Source organism: Stomoxys calcitrans, chromosome 3 (genome assembly GCF_963082655.1).
Source record: "Stomoxys calcitrans chromosome 3, idStoCalc2.1, whole genome shotgun sequence".
In the NCBI taxonomy this organism is placed as follows: Eukaryota; Metazoa; Arthropoda; class Insecta; order Diptera; family Muscidae; genus Stomoxys; species Stomoxys calcitrans.
In genome coordinates, this window is record NC_081554.1 from 157,801,324 (window position 1) to 157,822,101 (window position 20,778).

At 39.3% G+C, this 20,778-nt stretch overlaps 1 protein-coding gene across 1 annotated transcript in view; it reads left to right on the forward strand.

Annotated features, from left to right (window-relative positions):
• The window catches only part of LOC106092445 (phospholipase B1, membrane-associated-like), a 171,654-nt gene that overhangs the window by 103,183 nt on the left and 47,693 nt on the right, over positions 1-20,778 (forward strand). The window contains exons 2-3 of the mRNA XM_059365659.1: positions 10,650-10,845; positions 10,905-11,060. Of these exons, the coding sequence (XP_059221642.1) occupies positions 11,026-11,060 (35 nt within the window). The 5' untranslated portion in view covers positions 10,650-10,845; positions 10,905-11,025. The remainder of the gene's footprint in view (positions 1-10,649; positions 10,846-10,904; positions 11,061-20,778) is intronic.

Here is a 20,778-nt window from a genome sequence, read left to right on the forward strand (position 1 = left end):
CAGCTATAGTTGGGTTCGTCACCATTTGGTGTTGTTGTGACGCCATTCCCGGTCCATCGCACTTCGTGAAAGGCGGTAATGTCTGCGTTGTACTTCCGCCAGCGCGTATATTGCATCTTCTCTATATAGAGTCCGGACATTCCAGGTGCTGATCCGAAAATCATGGTCTTTTTTATACCCTTCATCAAAATATGGGGGTATACTAATTTCGTCATTTTGTTTGTAACATCTCGGAATATGCGTCTAAGACCCCATAAAGTATATATATTCTTGATTCTCATGTCATTTTAAGTCGATCTAGCTACGTCCGTCCATCTGTCCGTCCGTCTGTCTGTCTGTCGAAAGCACGCTAACTTTCGAAGGAGTAAAGCTAGCCGCTTGTAATTTTGCACAAATACTTATTATTAGTGTAGGTCGGTTGGTATTGTAAATGGGCCAAATCGGTCCATGTTTTGATATAGCTGCCATATAAACCGATCTTGGGTCTTGACTTCTTGAGCTTTTAGATGGCGCAATTCTTATCCAATTTGGCTGTAATTGCACGTGGTGTTTTGGTATCACTTCCAACATTTGTGCGAAGTATGGTCCAATTCGGTCCATAACCTGCTATAGGTGTCATTTAAACCGATCTTATATCTTGACTTCTTGAGCCGCTAGAGGGAGCAATTCTCATCCGATATAGATAACATTTAGCATGAGGTGTTTTGATAAACTGTGATGAGTGTGGCGTAATCGGTACATAACCTGTTATATCTGCCATATAAACCTATCTGGAATCTTGACTTCTTGAGCCTATAGAGAGCAAATTTGCACAAATTTTGTACAAGGGCTTCTCCAATGGCCTTCAACATACGTGTGCAATATGGTGTGATACAGCGCTCATTTAAACCGACTTTGCTTCTTGAGGTCCTACAAGCCTACAAGGCCCAATTCTTCTTCGAATGGGCTGAAATATTACACAATGATTCTTATAATGTTTAGCAATCAATTCATTTATGGTTCAAATCGGACTATATCCATTGGGTTGCCCAAAAAGTAATTGCGAATTTTTTAAAAGAAAGTAAATGCATTTTTAATAAAACTTTGAATGAACTTTAATCAAATATACTTTTTTTACACATTTTTTCTAAAGTAAGCTAAAAGTAACAGTTGATAACTGACAGAAGAAAGAATTCAATTACAGAGTCACAAGCCGTTGAAAAAATTTGTCAACGCCGACTATATGAAAAATCCGCAATTACTTTTTGGGTAACCCAATAGATATAGCTCCAATCGAATAACAGTCCTTATTCATTATTCTTTGTTTGCCTAAAAAGAGATACTGCGCAAAAAACTAGACAAATGCGATCCATGGTGGAGGGTATATAAGATTCGCCCCAGCCGAACTTAGCACGCTCTTACTTCTTAGGTTATATTATTGGTATTTGAATACAGCTGCCAGATTCAACGATTTCTTCATAAATATTAATGATCACATAACAGCACTAAATTGCCTCTTTTTGGTTGCAGTTGTCATATATCGATTGAACTTCTAGTCATTTATAAGAACTAAGGTCATTATGATATCCCAATGTAAATTGAGAGGGCTTAGCTAATATATCCCCATGCTAGCTGGACAGCCTTAAAATTGCTGTTACCTATTTTAAATTAGGTTTTGTTTTGAAAAATGGTATTTTTCCCATTTTGAATAAAGCACCATGTGCAATGGAGAAAAGATTTTCCCATCGTTTTAAAAACTTAATGTAAATTCAAAACCTCACACCGGCCAGGAAATATTGAGAAAAACATTTTCAAATAAACTTTCAGCCACAATTTCGTTTTAAGTAGCTTCCCTTTAATGTGCCATTCATAGCCAACTATTGTGTTCCGCAAATGCACCACATTTCATCCTGTCTTCCTTCAACCGATTATCCTTTTGTTTAAACTTTCCTGCTGATCAGCATCAGTGCGAGAGAAGTCATGGTGCGTGCATGCGTGCTTAAATTTCTATCAAAGTGATTAATGAAACCTTTTCCACACACAAAAACGAATGATGTTGGTTTTTCCACTTTTCCCCAATTTAATTGCATTGCGTTCGTAGGTAAACAAACACGAGCATCAGATGTGCGAGAAAATTCAACCACACAGCACACCACACCGCAGCACAGCAAATTATATCGCACCTTATACCAATCTAAGACAAGTAGCTAGAAGCTTGGTAAAGCAGAGGCGACTGTTGGGATGCCCTATCAATATATGAGCTCAGAGGCATGATATTGAGGGATCTCAAAAAGATGAATTTCTAGTTGGGCGAACAAATTGGCCTATAGGCAAAAATAAAAATTTGTATATGCACAGACTGAGGAAGACAATGGCAAATAGTGTGGGTTTTGTTATACAGACAGACTATAAAGCATATATATTCTTGATCAGGGTAAAAATTTAAGACGATCTAGCCATGTCCGTCCGTCTCTCAGTCTGTCTGTTGAAATCACTCTACAGTCTTTAAAAAGTAAGAGTGTGCTAAGTTCGGCCGGGCCGAATCTTATATACCCTCAACCATGGATCGCATTTGTCGAGTTATTTGCACAGTATCTCTTTTTAGGCAAACAAAGAATAATGAATAAGGACTCATATGCTATTGGTGCTATATCAAGTTATAGTCCGATTCGGACTGTAAATGAATTGAATGCTGAACATTGTAGAAGTCAATGTGTAATATTTCAGTTCATTCGGAAAAGAATAGGGAATTGTTGGGGCTCAAGAAGCAAAATCGTTAAATCGGCTATAGATCGATTCAGACCATATTGTTGAAGGCCATGGGAGAAGCCGTTGTACAAAAGTTGTGCTAAATCGGATGAGAATTACTCTCTCTAGAGGCTCAAGAAGTCAAGGTCCCAGATCGGTTTATATGGCAGCTATATTAGGCTTTGTACTGATTTATGCCATACTCTTCACTGTTTTTGGAAGTCATATCAAAACACCTCATGCAAAATTTTAGCTAAATCGGATGAGAATTACGCCCTTTAGCAGCTCAAGAAGTCAGGATAAAAGATCGGTTTATATGGTAGCTATATCAGGTTAAGAACGGATTTGAACCATACTTCGCAAAAATATTGGAAGTGATAACAAAACACCTCTTGCAAAATTACAGCCAAATCGGATAAGAATTGCGCCTTCTAAAAGCCCAAGAAGACAAGACCCCAGATCGGTTTTTTTGTCAGCTTTATCAGGTTATGGACCGTTTTGAACCATACTTAGCATAGTTGTTGGAAGTGATATCAAATCAATACGTGCAAAATTTCAATAAAATCGGATAATAATTGCGCCCTCTAGAGGCTCAAGAAGTCAAGACCGATTTGGACCATTTACAATCTCAACCGACCTACACTAATAGGAAGTATTTGTGCAAAATTTCAAGCGGCTAGCTTTACTCCTTCGAAGTTAGCGTGCCTTCGACAGACAAACGGACGGACGGACAGACGGAAGGACGGACAGACGGAAGGACGGAAGGACGGACAGACGGTGGGACATGGCTCGTTCGACTTAAAATGTCACGGCGATCAAGAATATATATACTTTATGGGGTCTTAGACGTATATTTCGAGGAGTTACAAACAGAATGACAAAATCAGTATGCCCCCATCCTATGGTGGAGGGTACAAAAATAGAGATATTGAGCTGAAACTTTGCACATATTCTTTTTTTGTCCATAGCAGGTTAAGCTCGAAGATGGGCTATATCGGACTATATGTTGATATAGCCCCCCTATAGACCGATCCGCCGATTTTAGGCCTTAGGCTCATAAGAGCCACATTTATTATCCGATTTTGCTGAAATTTGGGACAGTGCGTTACATCACGACCTTCGATATCCTTCTGCAATCGGTCCAGATATTGATATAGCTGCCATATAGACCGATCCTCCAATTTAGGGTTTTAGGCCCATAAAAGCCATATTTATTATCCGATTTTGCTAAAAATTGGGATAGTGAGTTGTGTTAGGACCTTCGACATCCTTCGTTAATTTGGCCCAGATCGGTTCAGATTTGGATATACCTGTCATATAGACCGATCTCTTTATTTAAGGTTTTGAGCCCATAAAAGGCGCATTTATTGGCCGACTTTGCTGAAATTTGGGACAGTGAGTTGAGTCTCTCGATATCCTTCGTCAATTTGGCCCAGATCGGTTTAGATTTGGATATAGCTGCCATATAGACAGCTATCTAAACCTCTCGATTTAAGGCTTTGGGCCCATAAAAGGCACATTTATTGGCTGATGTCGCCGAAATTTGGGATAGTGAGTTAAATTAATCCCCTCGACATGCTTTAGCAATATGGCACAGATCGGTTCAGATTTGGATATACCTGTCATATAGACCGATCTCTCGATTTAAGGTTTTGAGTCCATAAAAGTCGCATATATTGTCCGATGTCGCCGAAATTTTGGACAGTAAGTTAATTTAAGCCCCTCGGCATACTTCTGTTATTTGGCCCAGATCGATCAAGATTTGGATATACCTGCCATATAGACCGATCTCTCAATTTAAGGTTTTGAGCCCATAAAAAGCGCATATTTTGTCCGATTTTGCCAAAATTTAAGACAGTGAGTTGTATTAAGCCCCTCGACATCCTTCTTTAATTTGGATCAGATCGGTTCAGATTTGGATATAGCTGCCATATAGACCGATCTCTCGAATTAAGGTTTTGGGCCCATAAAAGGCGCATTTATTGTTTGATTTCGCCGAAATTTGTGACAGTGAGTTGTGTTAGGAAGATCGACATCCTTTTTCAGTTTGGTCCAGATTTGAATATAGTTGCCATATAGACCGATCTCTCGATTTCAGGCGTTGTGCCCATAAAATTGGCATTTATTGTCCGATGTCGCCAAAATTTGGGACAGTATGTTAAGTTAAGCCCCTCGACATACTTCTGTTATTTGTCCCAGATCTATTAAGATTTAGATATAGCTGCCATATAGACCGATCTCTCGATTTAGGTTATTGGGGCCACAAAAGGCGCATTTTGTCCGGTTTCGCCGATATTTGGGACAGTAAGCTGTGTTAGTCCCCTCGAAATTTTTCTGCAACTTAGCCTAAATGGGTCCAGATTTGGATATAGGGCCCAGATTTGGATATAGCACCCATATCTCGATTTAAAGTCTTGACCCCATAAAAGGCGCATTTATAATCCGATTTCACTGAAATTTGACACAGTAACTTATGTTGGGCTTTTCGACATCCGTGTCGTATATGTTTCAGATCGGTTAATTTTTAGACATAGCTACTAAAAAGACCAATTTTTTGTTATACACAATTGAGCAATGAATTGTACTTATTAGTATTTAGTCCAAATCGGAACATATTTCGATATTGCTGATATGGGGCATAAGGTATGCATTTTTCGCCGGATTTTGACGAAAGGTGGTTTACGTATATACCCGAGGTGGTGGGTATTCAAAATTCGGCCCGGCTGAACTTAACGCCTTTTTACTTGTTTCTTTATTAAGGTAATCTTAAACTAACATTAAACATGAATTCATTCAAAAATTCACTAAAGCTATGCGAAAAATGAGATCAAAACAATCGAAAAATACACATTTTAGTCGAAAATAAAATCGTGCTTTGTCGTTTTGACAAAGGATGAGTGTCAAGGATTAAGATATAGAATTAAGTTCTTAAATCAATCTTTCCTTATCAATACTCCTGCTTGATGTGACAAATAACTGCATACAGTTATAATACCTCATATTGCAGTAGTGATTCAGCTTATCAACACAACACAACACAAACCTTTGAGATTTCTTTTAGAAAATTGTCATATTTTGAGGGAAGAAATTTTTAGCGCGTCTGCATCTGGGACCCATTGACACTGTGTGCTGTTCGTTGCCATGCCATATTCCCCTGAGGAGTGCAACAAACAGGGCTGTTGTATTGTTTTCTTTGTTCATCTGTGAAATAAAGTAAATGCATCGTTCCCTTCATTCAATCATTAATTCATTCATTCATGGGACGACTTGTTATTTTTGTTGTGTTGTCGAAAGGGACCATTGAAACCCCTAAATGAGATTATAAGGCCAACATTACATTTTTCATTGTCCATAAATAAGCATTGTCATAATTTCTAGGATAAAAGTAAAAATCGTGTTATTTTCATAGGATGGAAATTACATCAAAGTGGAGGGTTAAGAGACAAAGTCAAGCCGGACATGTGCAAAAATATCGAAGTATAATCATTGCAATTGTTGGCTTAATCTAATGGGATAGATTTACCCTCTGCCTTTTGTACGGAAAATTGAAAAATTAATAACATAGTTAACAATTAAAAAATTCATTAATTTCGTTCGGGCCGAAAATATACTCCTATCAGAACCAAACAAGGCAAGGCACTTCGAGAAACCTCAAACAACTTACAGTTCTTAATTCCTGCAAAATTTTGTAATAACCAAGCCTTTTATGGGACGGGGATCGTAAATCGAGAGATTGGTCTATATGACAGCTATATCCCAATATATGATTCAGATCGGACTGAATCATATTCGGTATCTCTGTGGCCCGGCACCCAGAACTGGTGAATTTTTAACTGTTCAACCATCTCGTTGAGAGATCTGCGACAGATAAAGGCGGCCGTTAATGTATAAAGACCTTCAATCGGGCAGTCTATATACAAATATGGACCGATCTGAACCATATAGGACACGAATGTAGAGGGGCTTAACTTAGTTCACTATGACCAATTTCAACGGAAATCGGATTTTAAATACCTATTTAATGGAGCCAAGGCCCAACATCGACGGCTTTATTCAATTAAAGACCGATCTAGGCTATATATAACACGGATGTTGAAGAGCCAAATACAGCTCACTGTCCCAAAATTCAATGGAATGGGTTAAAAAATGCGCCTCTATGGGCCAATAACATAAATCGGAAGATTGGTCATCCTCGAACCTAACCTACCAAAGGACGAAAACAGAAACTGGGCAAAGTTCCAATATCTCAATTTTTATACCCACCACCATAGAATGGGGGTATACGAATCTAGTCATTCCGTTTGTAACACCTCAAAATGTTGAACTGCGACCCCATAAAGTACATATATTAAGCCGGTTCGATTTTTTTTTTTAAATCGTATAGCAAAAACGTAAACTACATACAATTCCAAGTAATCACTCTGGAGCCTTCAAAAATTGAGATATTCAGCTGAAATTTGGCACAGATAAGTCTTTTTGATGGGCTCAGATACAGATACTTTCCTCGATATGTTCAAACGGGTGCGAAGATTTGCTGCAACAAGGTAATGATCCGAATCTATATTCGCTCCACGGATCGATCGTACATCTAACACGCTGGATGAATGCCTTCCATCTATCACAACGTGATCAATTTGGTTCCTCGTGTTTTGATCGGCTTTGTGAATATTTTTATGTTGAAATCTGATGCTACTAACTACCATGTTTTTTGCCGCGGCGAAATCTATCAGCCTCAACCCATTACTGGATGTTATCTCGTGGAGGCTAAACTTTCCGAATGTTGGACCAAAAATGTCTTCCTTCCCTATCTTCGTATTAAAATCTCCAAGAACGATTTTAATATCATGGGCGGGGCAGCGATCATATTCTCTCTCTAGGCACTAGAAAATATCCTTGGTCTGCTTGTCTTTGTCTTCCGTCGGGGCATGGGAACAAATAAGGCTGCTGTTGAAGAATTTTGATTTTATGCGGATTGTGGCTAGCCTCTCATCCACCGGAGTAAAGCTGGAGACAAGGCGTTTCAGTCTCCGACTAACCACAAATCCACAGCGACATTCATGGCTCGTGTTATGGCAGCTATAGCATAGTTCGTCACCGTTTGGTGTTTTGGTGATGCCATTCCCAGTTCATCGCACTTCCTGTAAGGCGGTAATATCTGCCTTGTACTTCTCTAATACATCGGCCAACGTGTATACTACACCTTCTCTATAAAGAGTGCGGACATTCCAGGTGCAGATCCGCAAATCATGATTCTTTTTTCGTTTGCGAGGGTCGTCAACGTTTGGGGGGGGGGGGTCCGTTTTTATACCCACCACCGAAGGATGGGGGTATATTCATTTTGTCATTCCGTTTGCAACACATCGAAATGTCCATTTCCGACCCTATAAAGTATATAAATATATTCTTGATCAGCGTAAAAATCTAAGACGATCTAGACATGTCCGTCCGTCTGTCCTTCTGTCTGTTGAAATCACGCTACAGTCTTTAAAAATAGACATATTGAGCTGAAATTTTGCAGAGATTCTTTTTTTTGTCCATAAGCAGTTCGAAGATGGGCTATATCGGACTATATCTTGATGTAGCCCCCATATAGACCGATCCACCGATTTTGGGTCTTAGGCCCATAAAAGCCACATTTATTATTAGATTTTGCTGAAATTTGGGGCAATGAGTTGTGTTAGGCCCTTCGACGTCCTTCGTCAATTTGGCTCAGATCGGTCTAGATTTGGATAAAGTTGCCATATAGACCGATCTCCGATTTAGGGTCTTAGGCCCATATAAGGCGCTTTTATTGTCCGATGTCGCCGAAATTTGGGGCAGTGAGTTGTGTTAGGCCCATCGACGTCCTTCGTCAATTTGGCTCAGATCGGTTCAGATTTGGATATAGCTGCCATATAGACCGATTTGTTGATTTATGATTTTGGGCCCATAAAATGCTCATTTATTGTCCGATGTCGCCGAAATTTGGGACAGTGAGTTAAGTTAAGCCCCTTGACATACTTCTGCAATATCGCACAGATTGGTCCAGATTTGGATATAGCTGCCATATAGACCGATATCTAGGTTTTAGATTTTGGGGCCATAAAAGACGCATTTATTGTCCGATGTCGCTGAAATTTGAGACAGTGAGTTATGTAAGGCTCTTCGACGTCCTTCTTCAATTTTGCCCAGATCGGTCCAGATTTGAATATAGCTGCCATATAGACCGATCTCTCGATCGGTTGTTTTGGGCCCATAAAAGAAGCATTTTTTGTCCGATTTTGCCGAAATTTGGGACAGTGAGTTGTGTAAGGCTCTTCGACCTCCTCCTTCAATTTTGCCCAGATCGGTCCAGATTTGAATATAGCTGCCATATAGACCGATCTCTCGATTTAAGGTTTTGGGCCCATAAAAGAGGCATTTATTGTCCGATTTTGCCGAAATTTGGGACAGTGCTTTGTGTTAGGCTCTTTGACATTTTTATGCAACTTGGCCCAAATCGGTCCAGATTTGTATATAGCTGCCGTGTAGACCGATATCTCGATTCAAAGTCTTGGCCCCATAAAAGGAGCATTTATAATCCGATTTCACTGAAATTTGACACAGTGACTTATGTTAGGCTTTTCGACTTCCGTGTCGTTTATAGTTCAGATCGGTTTATTTTTAGTGTACTTATTAGTACTTGATCCAAATCGGAACATATTTTGATATAACTAATATGGGACATAAGGTATGAAATTTTAACCGAATTTTGATGAAAGGTGGTTTACATATATACCCGAGGTGGTGGGTATCCAAAGTTCGGACCGGCCGAACTTAACGCCTTTTTACTTGTTATTATTCCTTTGTTTCTCATAGTAGTTCTCCGATTTCCGGGGGCGGGTTACTGGCCCAGCACCCCAACCTCACGGGTTTTGTGCGATTGCACACGTATCCCTCGTTGTGGCGAGCCGCTTGCTCCAAGATCCGACGCTTGCCGCCCCCAACCTGGGAACAGACGCTGATGTTGGCCATTGGTTATTAGAAGGCGCCAATAACTTGGCTTGTCATCTTGAGTATCATTGGCACTCAGTATTTAATTAAGAGCCAGTGCCACCTGACTCCTCACTGAGACTCTCCTCTCGAAAATCGCTGACTGCCCGCGGCCGCATTTGCAGCTACTCCGCATAAAAACGGAGCTTTCCACCATCCTGTTGCTGTTGCGAACAGCGTCCACAGGTTTCGCAACTCCGTTATTCCCATACCAAATTTCAATAAACACCATTTCCATTCTTGACAATTTTTTTCCCCTTTTTTGTGTCCTATCCCACTATGCATAGCGATAGTTTCCTTTTTCATCTTTTCTTGTCTATGAATCTATATTTTCTGTCCATAACAACTTTAAGGAAATGCAATTTCTTTCCATCTTAGAGTTTCTAATGCAACCGAGAATAGATTGCATGTCCTATAAAAGGAGCAATCCCAGTTCTAGGCATATTCATAACAAGTTCATTATCCGCAGCCCACTACGTCATAGTGCGAAGAGCTTCCTAAAGAATGTCATCTGGGAAATTAAAAAGCTTAAGGACTCAAACTACTAAGCAATAGAATATTTTCAATTGAAAGGCATTTCATTAATTTGAACTAATTTAAATCTTTTCAATATGTCTGACATCAACCTGTTCTCTGGGACATACCACATCATTATGGGGAAAACCTATGATTATAAACTCTTTAGAATTTACAAATGACACAAACAAATGAATGATTGCGCCAACTCCACTTTCAACTTGCCACCCCTCGTCTCAAGTAGCAGAGAGTATGCAGACAGCAATTTAGACACTCCATCATTATGCCACTTCAAAGTCATAACTATCCACTTAAGAACATTTAGGAAAAAATTAAAAATATTTAATTAAAATTAATGTGTTTGATATGCTTCATCGTTTCTCTGTCTCTCACAGGAATGGCATTTTAAAATGTCGGCATACCATTGGAAGGAAAATACCGGAAAACAACAAGGCAACATCCTGTGCGGAATATAACATACACCTACACACATACTCGTACACTCATAAACAAATATGCATGGGTGTGAGAGTGCAAGGGAAACGTCACAAAATAAATTTTTCGAAAGCGTAGTAGTAATTTCCCCAAAGGGTTGTACTTCATACCCCTGTTGTGATGAAGGAATGACAATACCTCTTCTTGGATTTCAGGTCACCGAAGATGACGACGATGATGATGAGGAGGATGATGATGGTGATCATGACAAAGTCGAAGGGTTGCAAGTGCCACCTCCACCCTTCAGGGTATCACATGTTGAGGTAGCAACAAAGTATGACGCTCCATGGAAATCAGTTGCTGCGTAAAAGGTACTCGCATACGTAGGGATGCTTGTGGAAAGGTATCATAAAAGTATTTTTCATGAAAATTCCATCAAAAAAATAAATTAAATTAAATTTTTGCTTCAGTACATCATGCCATCAGCATCAACATCAGCTCATCATTGCTGTTATTGTTGCTGATGCTGCTGCTGCCGCCGTCTTGTCTATTGCCAAAAATCGAGAAGACATACTCGTAAAATACTGACAGACTAAACAGACAGACAGACAGATAGTACACTGAGTCAAGCATATCAACAAGAAAATATAACATCATAACAATATTTATATCACATTCCAGATTGTTTTAGCATTTCCAGTAGCACTGAAGGCAATCAAGGAACATTCATTTCTAATATTCCTGTGCTGCATGTCCTCTGATATGTAAACGGGCAGCAATATTGCCTGCCTTCGACGATATGACGTCCTCCGCCTCGTCCATATTGTCTCAGCCTTGTCATTGCCACTGCCTTCGTCTTCATTCTGGTGCTTCTGCATGACTTTTTTTGTTTCGCCTTCCAAGAAATTCTATTAAGAATATTGCCATTCTATTTGATTGCATCGTTTCTAGCTGTCATTCCAAACATGGAAATTGTATTGAAATTTCTTGAAATTGCCAACAATCAGGGACATATTTGTGAAAGAAACAAATGTTGCATTTCGTTTTGTGTTAGAAAAATAAATCGATTGTTTCGTTGAATATAATGACTTTTCAATTTGAAATGATTGTCAAAATCGGTTATTAAAGATTTGTAAAAAGAGTTGAATAGGAAACTCCCATATGGAGTGAGATACGCTGCTTATATCAAACCACAAGGTTTTTGTGGGAGTCATATCACAGGAAAACGTTATAATACAGAAAATCTAATATTCATATGAGACAGATAAAATATGTATAAAAGTTCAGCCAGACCGAACATAGGCACTCATTACGATCGAATATGCCAGCTAGTAAAATCGCGTAAAGTTCGGCCTTGCTGAACTTTGGATATATTTATTAACCTATTATGCCCTACACCATTACTGTGGTACAGGGTATTATAACTGAGTGCATTTGTTTGTAACACCCAAAAGGAAGAGAGATAGACCCATTGATAAGTATACCGATTGACTCAGAATCACTTCCTGATACGTGTTAGCTATGTCCGTCTGTCCGTCTGTGCATGTTAATTTGTGTACAAACTACAGGTCGCAATTTTCATCCGATCATCTTCAAATTTGATATGGGAATGTTTTTTGGACTAGAGACGAAGCCTATTGAAATTGGAAAAAATCGATTCAGATTTGGATATAGCTCCCATATATATGTTCGTCCGATTTGCAGTAATTAAGCAATACAAGTAAAAGCGTGCTAAGTTCGGCCGGGCCGAATCTTATATACCCTCCACCATGGATCGCATTTGTCGAGTTCTTTCCCCGGCATCTCTTCTTAGGCAAAAAAGGATATAAGAAAAGATTTGCCCTACTATTAGAGCAATATCAAGATATGATCCGGTTTGGACCACAATTGTTGGAGACCTGTGTAAAATGTCAGCCAATTCGAATAAGAATTGCTCCCTTTGGTAAAGTAAAATAGAGAGATAGATTTATATGGGATCTGTATCGGGCTATAGACCGATTCAGATCATAATATACACGTATGTTGATGGTTATGAGAGAATCCGTCGTACAAAATTTCAGGCAAATCGGATAATAATTGCGACCTCTAGAGGCTCAAGAAGTCAAGATCCCAGATCGATTTATATGGCAGCTATATCAGGTTATGAACCGATTTGAACCTTATATGACTCAATTGTTGAAAGTAAGAATAAAATATGTCTTGCAAAATTTCAGCCAAATCGGATAGAAATTGAGTCCTCTAGAAGCTCAAGAAGTCAAGTCCCCAGATCTGTTTATATGACAGCTATACAGGTTATGAACCGATTTGAACCATATTTGGCACAGTTGTTGAATATCATAACAAAACACGTCGTGCAAAAATTCATTCCAATCGGATAGGAATTGCGCCCTCTAGAAGCTCAAGAAGTCAAGTCCCCAGATCTGTTTATATGACACTTATATCAGGTTATAAACCGATTTGAACCATACTTGGCACAGTTGTTGGATATCATAAAAAAAAACGTCCTACAAAATTTCATTCCAATCGGATAAGAATTGCGCACTCTAGAGGCTCTAGAAGTCAAGACCCAAGATGGGTTTATATGCCAGCTATATCAAAACATGGACCGATATGGCCCATTTACAATACCCACCGACCTACACTAATAAGAAGTACAAAATTGTGCAAAATTTCAAGCGTCTAGCTTTACTCCTTCCGAAATTAGCAAGCTTTCGACAGACAGACGGACGGACAGACAGACGGACAAACGGACGGACATGGCTAGATCGACACAAAATGTCGCGACAATCAAGAATATATATACTTTATGGGGTCTCAGACGAATATTTCGAGTAGTTACAAACAGAATGACGAAATTAGTATACCCCGCATCCTATGGTGAAGGGTATAAAAATGGTCATTTGTTAACCGATTCTCTCGAGATTTCCAGGAGGGACTGTCTTAAGACTCAACATCACTGGTGAATTTCATAGAAATCGCTTCAGATTTAGATATAGCTCCCATATATATATCGACCGATTTTTATACCCACCACCGACTGATGGGGGTATATTCATTTTGTCATTCCGTTTGCAACACATCGAAATATCCATTTCCGACCCTATAAAGTATATATATTTTTGATCAGCATAAAAATCTAAGACGATCTTGACATGTCCGCCCGTCTGTCTGTTGAAATCACGCTACAGTCTTCAAAAATAGAGATATTGAGCTGAAATTTTGCACAGAGTCTTTTTTTTGTCCATAAGCAGGTTAAGTTCGAAGATGAGCTATATCAGACTATATCTGGATATAGCCCCCATATAGACCGATCCGCCGATTTAGGGTCTTTGGCACATAAAAGCCACATTTTTTATCCGATGTTGCTGAAATTTGGGACAGTAAGTTACGTTAGACTCCTCGACATCCTTCGTCAATTTGGCCCATTTCGGTCCAGATTTGGATATAGCTGCCATATAGACCGATCTCTCGATTTAAGGTTTTTTGCCCTTAAAAGGCGCATTTATTATCCGATGTCGCCGAAATTTTTGACTTTAAGTTATATTTGGCATTTCGACATCCTTCGTCAATTTGGCTCAGATCGGTCCAGATTGGGATATTGCTGTCATATAGACGGATCCTCCGATTTATGGTCTTATTCCCATAAAAGGCGCATTTATTGTCCGATGTCGCCGAAATTTGGAACATTGAGTTAGGTTAAACTCCTTGACATAGTTCTGCATTATGGCACAAATCGGTCAAGATTTGGATATAGTTGCCATATAGACCGATCTCTCGGTTTAAGGTTTTGGGACCAGAAAAAGCTCATTTATTGTCCGATGTCGCCGCAATTTTGGACAGTGAATTGTGTTGGGCCCTTCGACATCCTTCTTCAATTTCACTCAGATCGATCAAGATTTGGATATAACTGCCATATAGACCGATATCTCGATTTAAAGTCTTGGCCTCAAAAAAGACGCATTTTTAATCCGATTTAACTGAAATTTAACACATTGACTTATGTTAGGCTTTTCGATATCCATGTTGTATATGGTTCAGATCGGTTTATTCTTAGATATAGCTACTAAAAAGACCAATATTTTGTTATACATAATTGAACAATGAATTGTATTTATTAGTATTTGGTACAAATCGGATCATATTTCGATATAACTGCTATGGGACATAAGGTATGCAATTTGCACTGGATTTTGATGAAAGGTATTTTACATATATACCCGAGGTGGTGGGTATCCAAAGTTCGGCCCGGCCGAACTTAACGCCTTTTTACTTGTTACTCCTAGTGCCACTCCAAGCGCATTTATTGTCAAATCTTTCCAAAACTCTATACTACGCTATACTCGACGACTTTTATAATATCTATAATGTTTGCTCGAAATTGGTTCAGATTTAGATATAAAGGGTGATTTTTTTGAGGTTAGGATTTTCATGCATTAGTATTTGACAGATCACGTGGGATTTCAGACATGGTGTCAAAGAGAAAGATGCTCAGTATGCTTTGACATTTCATCATGAATAGACTTACTAACGAGCAACGCTTGCAAATCATTGAATTTTATTACCAAAATCAGTGTTCGGTTCGAAATGTGTTCATTCACCGTTCAGCGATGAGGCTCATTTCTGGTTGAATGGCTACGTAAATAAGCAAAATTGCCGCATTTGGAGTGAAGAGCAACCAGAAGCCGTTCAAGAACTGCCCATGCATCCCGAAAAATGCACTGTTTGGTGTGGTTTGTACGCTGGTGGAATCATTGGACCGTATTTTTTCAAAGATGCTGTTGGACGCAACGTTACGGTGAATGAACACATTTCGAACCGAACACTGATTTTGGTAATAAAATTCAATGATTTGCAAGCGTTGCTCGTTAGTAAGTCTATTCATGATGAAATGTCAAAGCATACTGAGCATCTTTCTCTTTGACACCATGTCTGAAATCCCACGTGATCTGTCAAATACTAATGCATGAAAATCCTAACCTCAAAAAAATCACCCTATAGCTCTCTTCCGATTTGCAGTAATAATGCAATAAAATGGTAATTTGTTAATCGATTTCCTCGAAATGTGACAGGATGTCCTTTTGTTTTTATACCCTCCACCATAAGATGGGGGGTATACTAATTTCGTCATTCTGATTGTAACTACTCGAAATATTCGTCTGAGACCCCATAAAGTATATATATTCTTGATCGTCTTGAAATTTTATGTCGATCTAGCCATGTCCGTCCGTCTGTCCGTCCGTCCGTCCGTCTGTCTGTCGAAGCACGCTAACTTCCGAAGGAGTAAAGCTAGCCGCTTGAAACTTCGCACAAATACTTGTTATTATTGTAGGTCGGTTGGTATTGTAAATGGGCCATATCGGTCAATGTTTTGATATAGCTGCCATATAAACCGATCTTGTGTTTTGACTTCTTTAGCCTCTAGAGTGCACAATTCTTATCCGATTGCGATGAAATTTTGCACGACAAGTTTTGTTATGATATCCAACAACTGTGCCAAGTATGGTTAAAATCGGTTCATAACCTGATATAGCTGCCATACAAACCGATCTTGGGTCTTGACTTCTTGAGCCTCTAGAGTGCACAATTCTTATCCGATTGGAATGGAATTTTGCACGACGTGTTTTGTTACGATATCCAACAACTGTGCCAAGTATGGTTCAAATAGGTCCATAACCTTATATAGCTGTCATATAAACCGATCTTGGGTCTTGACTTCTTGAGCTTCTAGAGGGCGCAATTATTATCCGATTGGAATTGAATTTTGCACGACGTGTTTTGTTACGATACCCAACAACTGTGCTAGGTATGGTTCAAATCGGTTCATAACCTGATATAGCTGTCATATAAACCGATCTGCGATCTTGACTTCTTGAGCCTCTAGAGATCGCAATTATTATCCGATTTGCCTGAAATTTTGTACGACGGATTCTCTAATGACCATCAAAATACGTGTTTATTATGGTCTGAATCGGTCTATAGCCCGATACAGCTCCCATATAAATCGATCTCTCTTTTGTACTTCTTGAGCCCCCAAAGGGCGCAATTCTTATTCGAATTGGCTGACATTTTATACAGACCTCCAACATATAATTTAATTGTGGTCCAATCCGGACCATATCTTGATATCGCTCTAATAGCAGAGGAAATCTTTTCTTATATCTTTTTTTCCCAAAGAAGAGATGCCCGGAAAAGAACTCGACAAATGCGATCCATGGTGGAGGGTATATAAGATTCGGCCCGGCCGAACTTAGCACGCTTTTACTTGTTTAATATTACTGGCGAGTTTCATAGATGTAGCTGCCATACATATATTATTCGCCCGATTTCACTTCTATGGTTACCGAAAGCGTGTTTTTCACCAATCTTTCCAAAATTTTGTACAGCGCATTCCCCGACGACCACCACAATATCTAATAAGTTTACTAGAATTCTGTTCAGATTTAGATATAGCTCCCATATATATGTTCGTGCATGCATTGGAAAAATTACAGCTAATAGACAGGGTTGTCGAGTGTGGTATTTGTATCATAAATAGATGCGTTTTCGCTATTAACACGATTCAAATACAACATACCAACGCACGGCCCTTGAAGCCATCACATCTAATATGGTTGAAAGTCTTCTCAACAAAGACGAAACGCGTCCCATAGTAGTTGGTGTGTGTTGCTATCTTTGGCTTTCCTTTTCTATTTGCATCTCCGATCATTGAGCTCGTCTCGACAGAGAAACAAACAAAGATAGTGCATAATTATTTCTTTATTTTTCCCAAAAAATTCTAAATTTTATTATTAGACTGCTCATTTGTCATCCAAGAATAGCCTTTTGTTAAAGGACCCAATGCCATACAAAACCCACTTCTCGCTCTTTCTCTCTCAATATCAATTTTAAATCAATTTCATTTATTACTCCTCATAACAAATTGCACGGAGTCTATAATCCTTCAATCAAATATTTATTACCAGACTCTTTTACCATCAGCAACATGCACAATCACGTCTATGTGAGCACATAGAAAAAGTTATCACAAAAATTGTTTCTAAGATCCTCCAAAAAAAAAAAAAAAAGAAAAAATTGTTGCCAAACTTTATGCAACACCACATCCTTCAATAACATCAACACTAACTATGCCACCAATGTCATGGATTCGTAGATAAAAATAAAGTAGAGGAAATCAACTCAATGCAGAAACAGAAGGTACATGGCTGGATGCTGTGTGTGGGCAGGGCAGAGGTGATGGCAAAGGAGGTGGCGGAGGTAAACCGGAGCATGTGCTGGCACTATGATAAAGATAAATCATTTGTAAGGAATACATATTCAATGAACAAATATAGATACAAATTGAGCAAAATATCTATCTGTGAGTTGAACTTTTGGGTATCAATAAGAATGGTGTAAGTGTGTGTGTGTGTGAAAAAATATCCTCCTAGCAGAGTTGCCATTGAAAGTTATAACTGTTTGGATAGTTTTAAAATGTCGGATGTTTTTATAACCTCCACGATAGGAAGGGGGTATACAAATTTCATTCTGTTTGTAACAACCTGAAATATGCGTCTTAGACCCCCCACAAAGTATATATTGTTGATCGTCATGACAAATTTAAATCGATCTAGCCTTGTCTGTCCGTCTGTCAGTCCGTCCGAAGTCAAATCGGGAGATCGGTTTATATGGGAGCAATATCCAACCGATATGGCCCATTTGCAATCCCCACCGACCTACATCAATATAAGGTATCTGTATGGTATCTTTATGGGGTCGTTGACGAATATTTCGAGTTGTTACAAACGGAATGACGAAATCAGTATACCCTCATCCTATGGAGGAAGGTATAATAATGCACTACAGTAGTAGTGCAGATTTTACAAACCAATCTGTCTGTTTATTTGTTTGTTTGTATGTTTCGTATAGACTTAACCACAGCAGAACCGATATTCTTGAAATTTTACAGATGGTGTAGAACGATGCTGTGGGTAAACTGGGTTGCAACATTTCTTGACACTGAAGGAGTGCGAATCTTCGCCTTACCCTGATTTTCAAACACGCCAGATCGGAGATGGGCGGGCGATTTAAAAGAAATTTTGTTTGCACTCTCGGGCCAGGGGCCAAGTACCCCATCCCGAATTTGCATACCCAATATTTGTTTCTTGGATACTTTAAGAGTGCAAACATAATTTCCCTTAAATCGCCCACACATCGAGACAGACGGACGGACATGGCTTGATCGTCTTAGATTTTTACGCTGATCAAGAATATATTGTATATACTTTATAGGGTCGGAAATGAATATTTCGGTAGTGGTGGTGTTGTAACCCAGTTTATTTACAGCATCATTCTACACCATTGGTAACCGCCGCACCCACAATTCCCGCCAAAAGGATATATAGACCACTCATGACAATATGGCACTCAACTGAAAGGTATTTGAGAGTAGAATATGTATATAATATCCAATTTTGGGACCCCTACTGGTGGATCTGCCATCTCATCAGTGAAGCCTCTTCCCCTAATGTATTCGCGTGTCAGCCTGAATAAACTAGTACCAAATCCATTGGTACCTTTCATCTTGTGCATTATCCCCTCTTGCCATACTGTATCGAAGGCCTTCTCCAAATCCAGGCTGAAAGCTATGGTCGCCCTCATTCTGATAAATTCTTTGCTTGTTTTAACTACCCCATCTACCATATGAGCCCCCTTCCAGCATATGAGACTATATTTTCTCCTCCAATATGGGATCGTTTATCCTGTCCAGAACGAAGATTTGAAAAAGCTTCTATAGATTGCAAAGCAATGATATTAGCCTGTATCACTCAAGGCGAGTTGGATCCTTTCCTGGTTTAAAAATTGGTATCACCCTTGACTACGTTCACTTCTTTGGAAAAAAAAATCTTCATTGGGGCATTCTTTAAATAGCGTGCCTCCACGTCCAATTCTCCTTAAGACATAGCCGGGAATTCCATCGTCTCCCGAGCTCTTTTTATTATCCTGGTTTCATTGGTCTTGTTGGTAAAGGGCTGGTTCCAGGTAGAATAATCCTATTCGCGAGGAATATGTCTCTAAAAAAATTTGTCATCTGGGTATATTTTTCCTCTCTTGTAACGCCTTTATCGTCTTGTAAACCAGATTTTCCTTGCATCGCGGAAAAAGTATCGTCCAATGTCTTAGCCTTCTCCTCATCAGATACAATCCTTCTCTAACGGCTGTTAAACATTTCAACGATTTCCTTCTTTCTGCGTGTGCCAGTGAAAGCCCTTATATTCCGAAACATATTGTTATCCGGTGTGATACCCTTCAGTTGCTTCAATAATAGGTCCTCCACAATTATTCTAATTCGCTTCCTTATCATAGTGCCCAGATTTCTTACCGTTGCCCACACTGTCAACGGCTACTGTATATTCATCATGCCCCTTAAACTCTTCTTCTGCACCAGAAGGTGTAAAATATCTACAGGTAATTCGCTTTTTAATCCATATTTCGGGCTACATTTTTTGATATTTTGCTCCATTTCAAATCAGAAGGCCTCCTAACTCCCTCCAGAGTTTCTTCTATGTTATCTGTGCCATCGCTGCAATCATCCGGTCACGTTGAGACCAGCAATAAGACTGGCACTTAAGTCCTGAATACAAATGGTAGCAAAGTCATATATCTCCGCCATTGTTCTGACGACCAGCGTTCAGTTAACTCAATATCTCTCTCTCTCTCTCGACGCCAGTACTCATTATTCCAACTTTTGTCAGGAAGAAAACTTCTGCTGTCTTTCTTAATACTAATATGAGTTCACGCTTTAATCATCTCGCCAATATCTCACCATAGCTCTTCAACGCCCTAGCTTCCTATTGGCAATGCCTCGCATTGAGATAAGCAAATATTATTGCCTCGTCCTTTTAATCCCTTTAAGATACCAAAATGGCCTCAAATAAAGGGACGATAAGGTGAATCTCCTGCCACCGACTATACACGCTCAAATCATAGTGCCCTCTGTATTACCTAAGTCTGTCGAAATCCTCTCTCCCTTTATATCTTTCCTAGCAAAAATAGCAGTACCAACTCTACATCCATGTTTATACCCTCCACCATTGGATGGGGGTATACTAA